This window comes from Pan paniscus, chromosome 9, assembly GCF_029289425.2.
Source record: "Pan paniscus chromosome 9, NHGRI_mPanPan1-v2.0_pri, whole genome shotgun sequence".
NCBI classification, from domain to species: domain Eukaryota; kingdom Metazoa; phylum Chordata; class Mammalia; order Primates; family Hominidae; genus Pan; species Pan paniscus.
In genome coordinates this window covers 11141759-11156195 of record NC_073258.2, presented here as the reverse complement: position 1 = coordinate 11156195, position 14437 = coordinate 11141759, and the positions used below count along the sequence as shown (strand labels likewise).

At 52.8% G+C, this 14437-nt stretch overlaps 1 protein-coding gene across 9 annotated transcripts in view; it reads left to right on the top strand.

Annotated features, from left to right (window-relative positions):
• Positions 1 to 14437, top strand: part of DENND2B (DENN domain containing 2B) — a 178087-nt gene that overhangs the window by 146114 nt on the left and 17536 nt on the right. For all 9 annotated transcript variants that reach the window (XM_063608370.1, XM_034932101.3, XM_055094080.2 and 6 more), the window contains 6 exons: positions 7459 to 7610; positions 9535 to 9750; positions 10647 to 10743; positions 11310 to 11354; positions 12635 to 12819; positions 14140 to 14249. In XM_063608370.1, the coding sequence (XP_063464440.1) occupies positions 7459 to 7610; positions 9535 to 9750; positions 10647 to 10743; positions 11310 to 11354; positions 12635 to 12819; positions 14140 to 14249 (805 nt within the window). The remainder of the gene's footprint in view (positions 1 to 7458; positions 7611 to 9534; positions 9751 to 10646; positions 10744 to 11309; positions 11355 to 12634; positions 12820 to 14139; positions 14250 to 14437) is intronic.

Below are 14437 nucleotides of genomic sequence, written 5' to 3'. Positions count from 1 at the left end.
TAAGGTTATTGTTAGAATTAAATAAGATTGAGTGTCTGGTGCAGGCCTGCTACCTGGTCAGAGATGGCCATCTTCTTTCTGTGTTCTTACATGGTGGAAGGGGCGGAGGGAGTTCTCTGGGGTCTCTTTTAAAAGGGCCCTAATTGGTGAAGGCCCTGCACTCATGACCTAATCACCTCCCAGAGGCCTCACCTGTGTTTCAACATAGGCATTTTGGGGGACAGAAACATTCAGTCTATTGTACAAGCTAACACATTTCATTGCCCCAGTTTCATGGTGCTGGCAGAAGACACGAGACCCCTGGGTCACAAAGGACTTTATTACTTATGGCACAGCAGGCAGCATGAGCTTCGTGTTCACACGGGTTTCCCCTTGTGCCTAAGTCCCATGGGGCGGTGTGGAGAAGGCCCAGGTGGAAGCTGCACACACTGCAGGTCCATGTCCCAGCTGGGGAGCCCAAGCGTAGGAAACCCCAGTCTTTTCAGAGACTGCTGGCAAACCTGCCTAACCTTTGTCCTTGGAGGAGACATTATCTTTATCACTCTGGTCAGGAAACAAATCTGCCTCTGCCCTGAAGGGAGACACTATCTCTGTCTTCCAAGGCTGTTTGCTGTATAAATACCCTTTAAAATACAGTCTGGAACTGTCAGTTCCTCTTGTTCAGAAGAAGGGCAGAAATGCAAGACTCCATTGGGATTTGTCTTCCAACAGGTGGGAAGACATGGTATTGGCAAACTTGTGTTCACGGATCAGATGAAAGATAGATGCTCTAGCCTGGGTTGCATTTGTTTTGTTTTTTGGCGTTCATTTCAATTCTATTAGCATCCTCATCAGTGAGGGGCTTTGATTCTGCTCAAGTGAAGTGTGCGTATCAATGTAGGTCAGTGAGGAGGAGAGAGGCTGTGTGCTGCCTGCTTGCTGGCTCCCTCTCTATGTCCCTGTCTTGCCTCTGTCTTGGGCCTTAAATCTGAAGAATGTGGTGTTAGTTAATACATGAGAGAGAGAAGTGGCCCAGGGTAGAGGGAAACCTCCAGATTCTCAGAAGCCTGGAATCTTTTTTTTTTTCCTTTTTTTTTTTTTTTTTTGGAGACGGAGTCTCGCTCTGTCGCCCAGGCTGGAGTGCAGTGGTGCGATCTCGGCTCACTGCAAGCTCCGCATCCCGGGTTCATGCCATTCTCCTGCCTCAGCCTTCCCAGCAGCTGGGACTACAGGTGCCCACCACCACACCTGGCTAATTTTTTTGTATTTTTAGTAGAGACAGGGTTTCACCATGTTAGCCAGGATGGTCTCGATCTCCTGGCCTCATGATCCGCCTGCCTCGGTCTCCCAAAGTTCTGGGATTATAGGCGTGAGCCAGAAGCCTGGAATCTTAAGAAGAGAGGGCCGTCTGTTCCCTCATTTGATCTGAGCCATTGGTTTCATAGCCGTTTCCTTACCACTTGCTGGGCCAGTGTTTCTGGGGAGACAGCAGCCATGCTGGGATGTGCAGGGACACTGCTTTCCCAGGAACAGAGTGTATAGTATGTAGCCATGCAAAACTGGGTCACAGCAGGAAGACTGTGGGAATGAGGTCCCTAGAACTGCAAAAGAGTTTGGGGAGGGAGGCCCTTTCCCTTACCACTGGGGAAAAGACAGCTTTGTACCTATAGGCCACCCAGAGCAGAGGTCAAGAGCTAGGGGCATCAGAACAAAAGATCCAGAAGCCAGGTGGGCAGTTAAGGAAGATGCCCCAACTGCAGCCCATACCCCAGTTCTACTCAGCCACCCAAGAGGCAGCCAATGCTGTTCCTGTACTTCTCACCTCCTTATGCAAGACCAACATCCCAGAGTGGAAGAAAGTCCTCCCGAATGAGTGAGTAGGCAGAGGCCTAGACACACTTGCCCTCCTCTTTCCCTTCTCTCAAACCTGACCTAAGAAGGCCTGGGGAACAGCTGTGTTGCCCAGAACAGTTCTTCCAAAATTCTGCCCCCCAAACATTGCCCCAAAAAGTCCCGAACAGAGCCCTGGATGGTGGAACTCTGGGCAGAGAGAAATGGTTGAAGCCGTCCCTTTCTCAAATTATTTCAGTTCAGATGATCCAAGAACGTATCCCCACAGGAAATCCTTGTCAGATAATAGAGAATGGGAGGACCACAGGATTGCCAGCACCCAGCATAGTCAAGGGACATCAGAAAAACACAGCCCTCTCTGCCCACGGCAGCAGCCACACTGGGTGCTCCCAGGGTCCTGGGCAGCAAACTGACACATTGCAGTTTCTGCCAAACTAGAATGTACCCTGCAACAGGAGGTAGGGAGGGGGTGGGGCAGCAGAGCTGCCTCCCCACTCATTAGGGAGGACTCTCTTCCACTCTGGGTGTTGCATGAGGAGTTAAAAAAAAAATATGGGAGCACCTTGGCTGCCTCTTGGGTGGCTGAGTACAGCTAGGGGTCAGCGCTGTGTGGGCAGAAGGTAGAGGTAGCTGCTCACCTGGCTTCTGGATCTTTGGAGCACTTAGAGAACAAGGAAAGAAGAGAGGGGGAGGATGCAGGAGAAAGGGAGGGGAGCGACCCAGGCACCAGTTTGGGAATATACTGCATCGGATGTTTAGGTTTTGCTTTGGCCTCGTGGGGTGGTGGGGGTGGTTTCCGGAGTCTGCAGTTAGGACAGTGCCCTGTGCGTGTTTTCCTTTTTTATGTCCCCATAGCAGCCCAATCTGAATTTCTGGGACCTGACTAGGGAGGCCAGAGGGAAATACAGAGGAAAATACTCTCTTTCTGTTAGATTCTGGTGGGTTTCCTTTTCCTTCCCTGGGGACAGGCCCGAGAGTTTGGAGCTCCCCACAAGGCTTCAGGGGGTGTCTTATTGCCGAACTCAGAATGGCAGTTTCCCGTCTTGCTTAGGACTGATCAGTGGCTCGGACTTCCTGGGAGCCGTCTCTCTGGTCTTGGCCCAGCCTGTGCTCTGTGGGGTGAAGGATGACTCTGACCCCGCTGGATCAGGCTCCTGCAGGCATGCAGGAATGGAGCTGTTGGGAGGCAGAGAGCCTAGTGCTCATCTCCATCTTGGGTCCTGGTGATTGGACTGGAGTCCTGTGTGTCATAGGTGGAGGGCCAGTTGGCCCCAAGACAAACATGTCTGTCTGTGAACAGTGGACTCGAATGGGGGTTGTGGGGGGTTTGCTGGCCTCCTGGCTACACTAGGCATGATGCCTGAGGAGCCGGGGTGGGGTACTCCCAAACATACTGAGGTTTACCTTGCTAACTTGCAGAAAAGGAGTTCGGAAAGAAAGTTACTGCCTTGCTGCTTCCGGGGCTGCTATTTCCCGCCTGTCCCATCTCACATCTGCCCCTGGAAGATGCTGCTATTCTACAAGGCCTTATGTTTGCATTCTGAGCCTGACACTTAAAAATGCACCCAAGGAAGCAGCTTGTTAAGGAATTATGTGGAGTGGCCTCGGCGCCTGAGCTGCATTCCTGCAGATTCCCACTCCCATCAGCTAGCCTGGGCTGAGGGAGCGTTTCCAGGAACTTCAGTGGGATGCAAGCCGGGGACCGGGCCAGTCAGCCTGGACTGCAAAGTCTTTTGAGCCTCCACTCTCTCTGGTTGCTTCCCTTATTTGCCCCCAGGCTGGGAAACAGTAAGGAGCAGAGGGCACCCACTGGGATGGAGGTTGCAGTGGGAAACAAAACAGCCAAGAGGTGCAGCCCAGGGAAGGTGCCGGGGCTGTCGAGAAATGGTGTCAAGGCTTGGAGGGTGGGCAACAGCCAGCCCCTTAGAGGCCCCAGTCCGATCTGTTGCCAGGGAGTTGGGCTCTTATCCTGGCCCTTTCTGTCCTGTCTGAGAGAGGGAAAAAGGCTGAGAACCAGGAGAAACAGCTGGTTGGAACCGGAGGTTGTTGGGGAGGGAAGCTGCAGACCCAGGACCCTAGTAATGGGTGTGGTCCAGGAAGCTTAGGACTGTGTTTGGAGAAATTCTCAGTGCCTGTGCGTATACACACACCCCTTTCCTAACTGGTTTTTCCAGTTAGGTTGGGGCTGGGGGAGTGCTGTATGTGTGGTTAAGACCAAAGGAGTTATGGGGAGGAGTGAAAGGTTGTGGAGAGGAGTGGGAGGTTGTGGGGAGGAGTGGGAGCAGGGCCCAGAGGGGCTGGATTCTTCCTTTAAGAGGATTTGTGTGACACCTTTGGGCTCTGATAATCCCCTTTTAGAAGAGTGCAAAGCAGAAATTCTCGGTGATGCCTTTTGTCCCTTATTTCATCATCCAAGCTGGGAAAGGTTGAGACCTCTGGCTTCTCCAGCTGAGCTTGCTGAGGGCCAGGCCTTCAGGGAAGAGGGTCCACCTCTTCCTCCCTCTCCAAGGGTCATGTGGACTGTCCCAAGAAAGCTGTGTGGGCAGGAATGCAGGTAGAAATGTGCAGTCTGCCAGGCTCCCTGTCTCCCATTCATGCCCCTGCTGAATCTCCCATTCAGCCTTGGCTCCTTTAGCTCTGTCCTCCCTAGGATGTTCTGCACACCATTTCCCAGCCTACCGTCTCCTCCAACTCTGAGCCATTGCTTTGATACTTATTTGCTCTCAGCTGGTTCAGTTTAGTGGTCCAGGACTCAGGGTCCACTTGTCTCTGTACAGTTCCATCCCCTGGTCCCCTGTCCACCTGGAGAGATGACTGGGAGAATCTATTTGAGACAGCTCCTCCGGGGCAGTCAGGAATGGTCCAGGAAGCTGAGAGATGAGTTAGGGCAGTGAAGGCACCAAGCTGAGGCTGGGGAGGCAGCGTGTGGGCTGCGGCCAGCCGTCTATTTGCTGGAGAACTGATTAGTGGCTTTGTTACATTAGACAGGATGTTAAACATTGCTGGAGAAGAGAGGCTGGCACAAGGGGCTGGGGAGGAGCAGGCCTTCCTGAAATCGAGTTTCCAGAGACAGGACCTATCTTGAGAACCTGATGTTGCTGGCTGTTTTCCGCTGGGTTGTCAGTGATGTGCACCAGCCTTGTACATCTATTACTTCCCTGGGCCTCAGTATCCTATGTCTTTTTCTTGGAGCTTTGGATTTTGTATCAATATTCAAAGCTCTTACTGTAGGGAAAAGAAGGAAGGAAGGAGGGAGTGAGGTGAAGGAGGGAAGGATGGAAAAAAAGAGGGCTAGTCTTGGGACTCATGTCACACTCAGAAGCCATTGGAAGTTTAGAACGCTCTGTCTAAAGCAGTGGTTCTCAGTCGGGGGACAACTTCACTCTTCCCTCCCTCCATTCCTGCCTCCCTCCCTCTCTCTCCCTCCTTCCCTCTGTCCGTCCCAGAGAGCATCTGGCAGTGTCTGGAGACATTTTTGGCTGTTATAGCTAAGGAGATGCTAATGTCTCCTGGTGGATAGAAGCCAAGGTTGCCACTAAACATCCTAAAAATGGACAGGACAGTCTACCACAACAAGAATTATTCAACCCCAAATGTCAGTGGCTTGGAGAAACCCCTGGGATTGGGACAAGGCTTCCTATAGGTTGGGGATGATAATAAAGGCCCTGGCTGATCATGCAGTCCAAGGCAGTTTCGATTTGTTGAGCTTGGCATAAATGTTCTCCCTGCCGTGATGTGGACAGTGATGCTCTGGTCCTGTTTTAGGGGATCAGAAGACTGTGTCCTGGCATTCTCCCTTCTTAGTTCCCCCACCTCCTCACTCCTGCAGGGCATATGTTGGGGAAGGATCAAGAAGTAGAGAATCCATCCCCAACACCTCCCTAAGTGCCCCACAGTGGGGTAGGCTGGAGAAAACATGCAGGGGGTGCTGGGTTTGCTATTTGGCTTCTTGCGACAGGGCTGCTGGGCCAGCTCCGCTTAGTCAGGGCTCTGGAATGGAGACAAGTCATTTTAATAGCATGACTGTGTTACAGGAAAAGGTCTGTTCCATTGCTGGGGACTCTGCTTGGAGTTGGGAATCAGCTTAATCCAGTCCCAAATCCCAATGACCCATCTTTGACTCATAAGTTTACAGAGATTTGTATTGCTCCCACTGCAGTCTATTTAGCTGTCACTGAAATCCTTTCTTCACACCCACACCCTAACTCTGTAAGAGCATTTCCTAAATTCGTTGTGGTTCTGCATAAGTAGATGCCACAATGTGGAGGGAGCTCCACTTTGGAAATGGAGGAATCTGCAAGCATATAGGGATTGGCTCTTCTCCCGTGCCCTCTCTAGGAAAGCTTCACTCTCAGCAGCCTTTGTTCCTCGTCCTCCAGCTCCTTCTTCTGCCTGCTTCCTGAGGAGTGGGGTCTGAGTTCCTCTGGGGCGTAAGGCACATTCAGACATCTGTAGGACAAGTGTGGGACTCAGTGGTCACCCAGGCTCAATCCTGCTGCTGAGCAGAGGTGCTAGAGTGAGTCGTGCTCTGCAGCAGGAAAATAGGGAAAGGGGTGCAGAGAGGGCTGTGTTCTGAGTTCCCCAGGGACCTGTTCACCCCACGGATTCTGCCACCAGGATTGAGCTAGGACTGACCCGGCCCATGGTGTTACTCTATTTTAGAAAATGTGTGTTGGAGGGGTGGGGGCAGGAGATACAGCTTGTGGAAAGGAGTGCCACTCAACATCTTCAAGGGCAGGGATTCTGTTTTGGACTTTTCTGAGATTTTCTGGTAATGCCAATACAATGCCCGCTGCCAGAGATTTTAGAACTAGTCCTGAGAAGCAAGAACTCCCCTTACCCCCACACTTTGGCCCAGACTCCTTCCAAGCCTTTCACACCTCCCCTGTGTCACAGCAGGAGAGTTTGTTCCAAAAGGGGAGTGTTGATGGTTCTCTTTTTGCTGAGATCAGCGGTAGAGGGAATAGACACTACAGTAGGAGAGTCATCGAACAGATCATTACTGAACACTTCCTCCTTGCTAATCACTGTTCCGTTCCGAGGTTGCCTCAGTGAACAACACAAAACCCTGCCCTAAAAGACTTGTTGAACGGCATCGTAGGTGAGAGGGGGGCCTGGTGAAGCCCTGCTCTCTACAGTTCTGTGAGTTCCTCCATGCCCACCCTCCAAAGTAGGTCCCCAGGGAGATCCCCTGAGAGTTGGGTGAAGGGACAGCCATGTGACCTGAAAACCCTTCCTACCTTGAACTGTGTTATCTCTGGGGTGTTTGCAGCAGAGGGAAGGGAGCCAAGGAAAGACTCTTGGTGCTGGCTTTGTCCTCTGGCTGGGCACAGGCAGGGGTGGCTGAGCCAGTCTTGTGCAATCCCTGAATTTATAAAGCAGAGGCCAGGCTGAGCTGGGCTGGGGGTGGGGGGGTGGGGGGGTGGGCTCTGCTTCTGGACTTGGAGCCAGGATCTGTTTGTAGCCTCCCCACTGCAGACGGGCAGCTGCATGACTCATGAGCTGAGGGGCCAGGCAGAAGCCATTCTCTTTGGTTCACAGGAATTCTGCTTGTTTATTTGTGTGTGTGTGAGTTCGTGTGTTTCCTTCTTCCCTTCTCCCCCTTCTCTAACTCTTCCTCCTCTGCAGGAGATCTGCCCAAGGAGAATCCATATGAGGATGTGGACTTAAAGAGCCGAAGAGCAGGACGAAAATCCCAGCAACTGTCTGAGAACTCCTTGGACTCTTTGCACAGGATGTGGAGTCCTCAGGACAGGAAGTACAACAGCCCGCCCACACAGGTAACTCAGCCCTGACATCGGCCTGTAGGGTTAGCGTGAGGGCCACAGTGGGGGCCTGCTCTTCCAAAACTTGGGCCCAGCTTCCACTCAGGCTTTTACCCTCACTAGTACTTGATAAAGGGTCTACGGCCATACCACCCTGAACGCGCCCGATCTCGTCTGATAAGGGAGGTCTCCTCAGCAAAGGACTGTGCACTCAAGGATGTCCACCATGTTGAAACCTCTGTGGACAATTGGCACCTGCTCTGAGGGGCATCCTGTCCTATCTTCTTTCCCTTCCTACACAAGCTCTGAGCTGCAAAACTCAGCCAGGAGCCCTTGCAGTCTCCTGTCTGATTATTTATCACCCTGTGGGAAACAGGAAGACAGGGCCCTAGTGGGAGTCTTGGCATTCTGCAACTCTGCCAGAAGTCATCTCAGTACTGGCATTAGGGGGCCAGGTGTAGGTCCCCAAACCACATTTGGAGAGCCAGACAGGTGTCTGTGACACCTGGAGCCAGTCCTGTGGGAGAGAGTAAGCATGAATCTTTAAGGAATGGATGGGGAGAAGGCAGAACGACAGGAAAGGTGAAAAGCCAAAGGAAGCTCTTGGACTTCAGCTCCTTCTGTCCTTGTCCAGGGTGTCAGGAGGCAGGTGGAGAGGCTTCTCTGACCTCCCCAGGTAACTCTAATTCTCTTTGCAAATGGAAGGACCTGGATATTATATAGCATTGGCCAGATAATATAAAATGATAATATAAAAATGATTTCTTCTGGCTTTGGAATAAGGTGTTTGTTTTTATAAAAGATTTACCCCATAGCTGGGAGTGGTGGCTCACGCATGTAATCCTAGCACTTTGGGAGGCCAAGGTGGGCGGATCATCTGAGGTCAGGAGTTCAAGACCAGCCTGGCCAGTGAAACCTCATCTCTACTAAAAATACAAACATTAGCTGGGCATGATGGCGCACGCCTGTAGTCCCAGCTGCTTGGGAGGCTGAGGCAGGATAATTGCTTGAACTCGGAAGACGGAGGTTGCAGTAAGCCAAGATCGCTCCACTGCACTCCTGCCTGGGCGACACAGCGAGACTCCGTCTCAAAAAAAAAAAAAAAAGATTTACCCTCTAATTAGGGCTCTTTTCAAACAGGCTTCCCCTGAGTTTGCATTGCCAGATTGATTGGGTGAGAACAGGAAATTGGGGGCTGTGGAGGAAGGAGGATTTGCTGAAGAGTGAGGAGAGGCAATTCCAGAACCAGACAGTGGTTGGGTGTCTGTGGGATACCTGCCTCCTGACAGGGTGCGCGACAAGGATGGTGCTGTGGGATGAGAGGTCAGCGCATATGGAGAGAGGCAGAGAGTAGATCAGGGCTGGGGAGAGGGCAGCCAGGGCCTTGTGGGTATGGGATCCAATTCAGTGTGAGGCCTGCCTGGCCCAGCTTTGGTGGTCAGAGCCCAGAGCCCCTGTGTTCTCCATGGGAGCAGTTAGGAGGGCCAGGCTGCAGGATCTCCCAGCCCAGCAGGCTGGCCAGTAGGTTATGGCCTCTGCTGTCAGAAACCTTTTAGGATTGGCTCGGGAGCAGAGGTCCGGAAGACTGGTTCCATCACCCAGGCCCAGTAATTCTTGTCCCAAAGCTCAGGAGGACCCCCCCCAAAATTCCCACTTAGCCTTCTTTTTCCACTCAGATGAGAGCACAGGTGTTTTTAGCCTCTGCTTTCGTTTTTTGCTGGCAGTAGTGAAGCTTATTTTAGGGAAGGCAAGTATCTAATCTATCCCTGACCTGGCTGATTAGCAGCTAAAGTCTTAAGAGAGGGATGGAAGTTCCAGGGCAAGATGGCGGGGAGCCAGGGATGCCGGCCCTTGGCCTCTGTGTCCCCATCCCAGCAGACAGACACTGGCCAAGGCCTCTGTGGCGAGCCCCTCTCGCACGTCCTCTCCCCCACGCCAGCTTTCCCTGAAACCCAACAGCCAGTCCCTGCGCAGTGGGAACTGGTCAGAAAGGAAGAGCCACCGGCTGCCACGATTACCCAAGAGGCACAGCCATGACGACATGCTGCTGCTGGCTCAGCTGAGTCTGCCATCCTCACCCTCCAGCCTCAATGAAGACAGCCTCAGCACCACCAGCGAGCTGCTGTCCAGCCGCCGGGCCCGCCGCATTCCCAAGGTACCCTCCCCAGAGGCAGCCCACTGGAGACGGGCAGGTGGGCGGGCAGGCAGCCAGCCTTTCTCTCTCTTTCCTGGCTTCCTTCCTTCCCTAATCTGGACTGCTTCCTCGATTCCCTTTGAATAAATTCTGGGTCCGTGCACTGGCCTCTTTTTCATCTGATTAATTCCCCTTTCTTATCAATAAAGATGCATTAACTGACCTTGGTGCTCAGATGTTAGAGGAAGGAAAGGCTAGCCGAGGTTCCCCGTTAGTAAGTGTGGTGTATGAATTTTGGGGTATGCGCACACATAAGCATTTCCAGGCTTTCAAGGACCTAGGACTCAAACAAGGGTTCTTCCTATAACTCTCAGCATTGAAGAATTTTCAGCAATGATTTTCACACATAGGCAGCCAGGCCCAAATCCCCAGCCCAACGCAGCAGGATTTAGCCAGATGGTATTTTTAGCCTGCAAACAATGCTTGGGTATATCGGGAATTTAGCTTCTTCCTGTCGGGGCCCCAGGTTATGGCCCAGAGGGGAAAGGCTAGAATCCTTGTTCCTGTTATTGCATCTCAGAAGCTCTTTGTCTCAGTTGGTTCAATGACTCTTGGGACCCAGGAGCTACCATCCTGTCTAGTTTGATCACAGTTCCTTCCTCTGGGGAGCTAAGTTTAGTGTCCTTGTCTTGGGGCAGGAGACCACTCCTGGGGGACTAGGTATATGGAGAGCTACCATGCATGGCTGGTGAGTCACCACTTGAGGTCGGTTCTGCAGTTAGACCAGTCCTGGACCCAGCGGGTGCAATGCAGAAAGCTTGTACCATTAAGGGCAGGGATGGGCTCCTACTCAGCCTTCTTGGAAGTAGGGCAGCTGGTGTTAAGGTTACCTCACCCACCCTGCTTTTCTCACCCAGCTTGTCCAAAGAATCAACTCCATCTACAATGCCAAGAGAGGAAAGAAGAGATTAAAAAAGTTGTCTATGTCCAGCATTGAAACAGCATCACTGAGAGGTAGGCTTTGGTGCCAGAGCTGGTTCAGGTGTTTGGGCCCTTGGGCATTAGGAATGGGAGAGGCATCAATTTACCTGTGGAGGGTAGAGCCCTGCCAGGAAATGGCCACATAGGAGGGAGGAGCAGACAGGGAAGAAAGGTCTGGGATGGGTTCCTTCAGACTTTGGGCTGTGAGGCCCTGAGTAGGGAGGTGGGTGTGGGAATCGGCTTCTGCAAAAGGAAAGGCCAGACTCACTGAGCATTGCGGTCTGTTTCCCATTTCAAATCTTGACCTCCTGGAGGCAGGGTCCATCTTTTCCAGGCCTGTAGGCCCCTCTTCTGGCTCAGCCTCCAACTCAGGCCCTCAGCTTCCCTCATGGGTTTGAATATAGGATTCGCAGTGTGAGCTCTGAAGGAGCCTGGCCCCAGGCCACTCAGCTCCCTGCCTGCAGATGCCTGACCATGGGCCCAGAGTAGCCCAGAGAAGGTAGAGATCCATCCCCTGTGAGAAAAGTTGGGGTGGTGGGGGAGCAAAAAACATTGGCTGTGAGGTCCAGCAAGTATGTACTCTGCTGTTCCTTTTCCAGATGAAAACAGTGAGAGCGAGAGCGACTCTGATGACAGGTTCAAAGGTGAGGCACAGCTCCCATGAGTACGGAAGCTCTCCCAGCAGGGCTGCAGGGAATCAGCCTTCCCTTCCGATGCATGTGTGGTTGCAGTGTCCCTAACCGGCCTGATGTGGAGAGGTGACAGACAGCCCAGATACCAGAACAATAGAGCAGGGAGCCACAGGGAAGTCTGTCCTTATAGACATGTGAGCTCAGCCCTGCAAGGTTAAATCCAGATGTCTCCCTTTGCCAAATGTAAGGGTGGTGACCTGCCCAAACTGTCCCAAGCCATTGTCCATGGGAGTTGGGTGCTAGATTTGCCTGGGAAATGTTGTAGATCTCAGCCGGGCGCGGTGGCTCATGCCTGTAATCCCAGCACTTTGGGAGGCCAAGGCAGGCAGATCACGAGGTCGGGAGTTCGAGACCAGCCTGGCTAAGATGGTGAAACCCCATCTCTACTAAAATAATACAAAAATTAGCCAGGCACGGTGGCGGGCGCGTGTAATACCAGCTACTTGGGAGGCTGAGGCAGGAGAATCACTTGAACCCGGGAGGCGGAGGTTCTAGTGAGCTGAGATCATGCCACTGCACTCTAGCCTGGGCGACAGAGCAAGACTCTGTCTCAAAAAAAAAAAAAAATTGTAGATCTGGAGGGTCAGAGAGGGGTACAGAAGATTACAAGGACCTCTTCTGGCAAGAAATGTGCCGTAGACTGAGGAAACTGTTTCTCTGGAGGCCCTGCAGCCCCCCATCTCCCCTGTCCCCAGAGAGGAGCCTGAAAAGGTTCTGGAACCTTCACATTCCAGGGTCCTCGGATAAATCTTTGTGCTTTCTCTACTGGGAAGCCCTGCCTAGGCCTTCCTGGATGATTATCCTCTCATCCCCAGGCAAATGGGCAAGTGGACTTTGGATGTAGGAGCATGGACAAGGCTCAAGTCCTGCTAGGGGCCCAAGGATGAAGCCTTCGTGGATGTTCGTGTATTCTGGTCCTTTTGGTACAGGGACAGAGTGGGTGCCAAGATACATCCCTGGGTTTGCCTGGCCTCGGCAGTCCTCCTGCCCCAGCTCAGTCTCCAGAGGCTCCAGGAGGACCAGGCCCGCAGCTTCCTGTGTCAGGGCAGAGTCTTTGTGCAGGGGTCAGCACCTTGTGCCTGCCGGTCCTCCTGCACTGCGAGCTGGGGGTGGTATCAGACTAGGCTCACGTACTTAAAAGTGCTCCACAGCAATGGAGCCCTGAGCCAGGGGTAGAGGAGTTAACATGAGGCCTGTGAGGGTCCATTCCCTGATGTGCAACCTGCCTCCAGCCCACACACAGCGCCTGGTCCACATCCAGTCGATGCTGAAGCGCGCCCCCAGCTATCGCACGCTGGAGCTGGAGCTGCTGGAGTGGCAGGAGCGGGAGCTTTTTGAGTACTTTGTGGTGGTGTCCCTCAAGAAGAAGCCATCGCGAAACACCTACCTCCCCGAAGTCTCCTACCAGTTTCCCAAGGTGAGGCCTTCTCTCTCCCCACCTTGCCCATATTCCCCCTCTTCCATCCTCTATCCGCCAGGCCTATCTGGGGAAGGAGAGAGATCTTGTTCGTCATACGTCCTCACCGAGCTGCCACAGCCCTGAACCTGCCTCCTCTCAGCCAGGAGGGAAGACAGGGCTGCAGCGGGGGTGGGTTTGGGCCAGTGCTTGTTCAAAGGATGAGGACTGAGAAAGAACCTCTCAATGTGCTTATAATAAAATCCAGAACAATTGAATACCATACAGTTCACCCACTTAATGTATACAGTTCAGTGTTTGGGTGTATTCACAGAATTGTGCAATCATCACCACAATCAATTTTAGAACATTTTTATCACCCCAAAGAGAAACGCTGCACCCACTAGCTGTCACTCTGCCCTTCTCCCACCAGCCTGTCTCTCACTCCGCCTTCCCTGCTTGTCGCCAGCCAGCCTGGCCTCCCTCTTCTTCCTCTCACACTCAACCCCTCTCTCTCTGCCATTGCCTCTGCCAGGAATGTGCTTTCTCCAGCTCTTCACATGGCTGCTGGCTCCTTCTCATTTCTCAGGCTCTGCTCAAGTAGGACCTCTTTCAGGAGGTCTGTCCAGACGCCTGCATGGAGCCCCTCCCCTGCCCAGCTTGCTCTGGTACATCACCCTGCTTATTGTTATTTATTTATTTTTTTATTCGAGACGGAGTTTCGCTCTTGTTGCAGAGGCTGGAGTGCAATGGCGCTATCTCGGCTCACTGCAACCTCCGCCTCCTGGGTTCAAGCGATTCTCCTGCCTCAGCCTCCCAAGTAGCTGGGATTACAGGCATGCGCCACCACTCCTGGCTAATTTTGTATTTTTAGTAGCGACGGGGTTTCTCCATGTTGGTCAGGCTGGTCTCGAACTCCCAACCTCAGGTGATCTGCCAGTCTCGGCCTCCCAAAATGCTGGGATAACAGGCATGAACCACCGTGCCCGGCCACCCTGCTTATTTCTTTTTTAAGCCCCCCTCTGAGATGTTGTGGTTGACCATCTCACTCTGCTGACCAGAATGTGTAAGGTCGGGGACCTTGTCCCCTTTGTTTTCCATTGAGAGCCAAGAGCCCTGGCACATAGCACCGTGTCAGATGCCATATAGAAAGCACTCCACTGGCATTTATTGAATGAATGATGACTCTGGGCTCTGTAAGAATTCGGAGTGGGACAAGAGTTGCTGAGATCATGCCCGCTGGTCAGTGGCATCTAGGGCCCTCAGGGGAGGAGGGGCTTCTCAGCCACCACCACCCGCCCTCAGGTTGCATGTCATCTCCTGGTTCCTTCTTCCCTGCAGCTGGACCGACCCACCAAGCAGATGCGAGAGGCAGAGGAAAGGCTCAAAGCCATTCCCCAGTTTTGCTTCCCTGATGCCAAGGACTGGCTTCCTGTGTCAGAGTATAGCAGGTGAGGCCTGGCCTGGCCTGAGGGAGGAAGGGGCATAGCCTTCTTTACCCCCATAGCAGTGGGCACCTGAGTGGGGCCTGCTCTAGTCTCATCCTCTCCTACAGCAACCTGGCCCTTCACCCCACCCTGAAAATGACGGTCCCTATTCTTGGGGGCTGTTTCCTAGGTCCTCTCACACCTCCCTGATG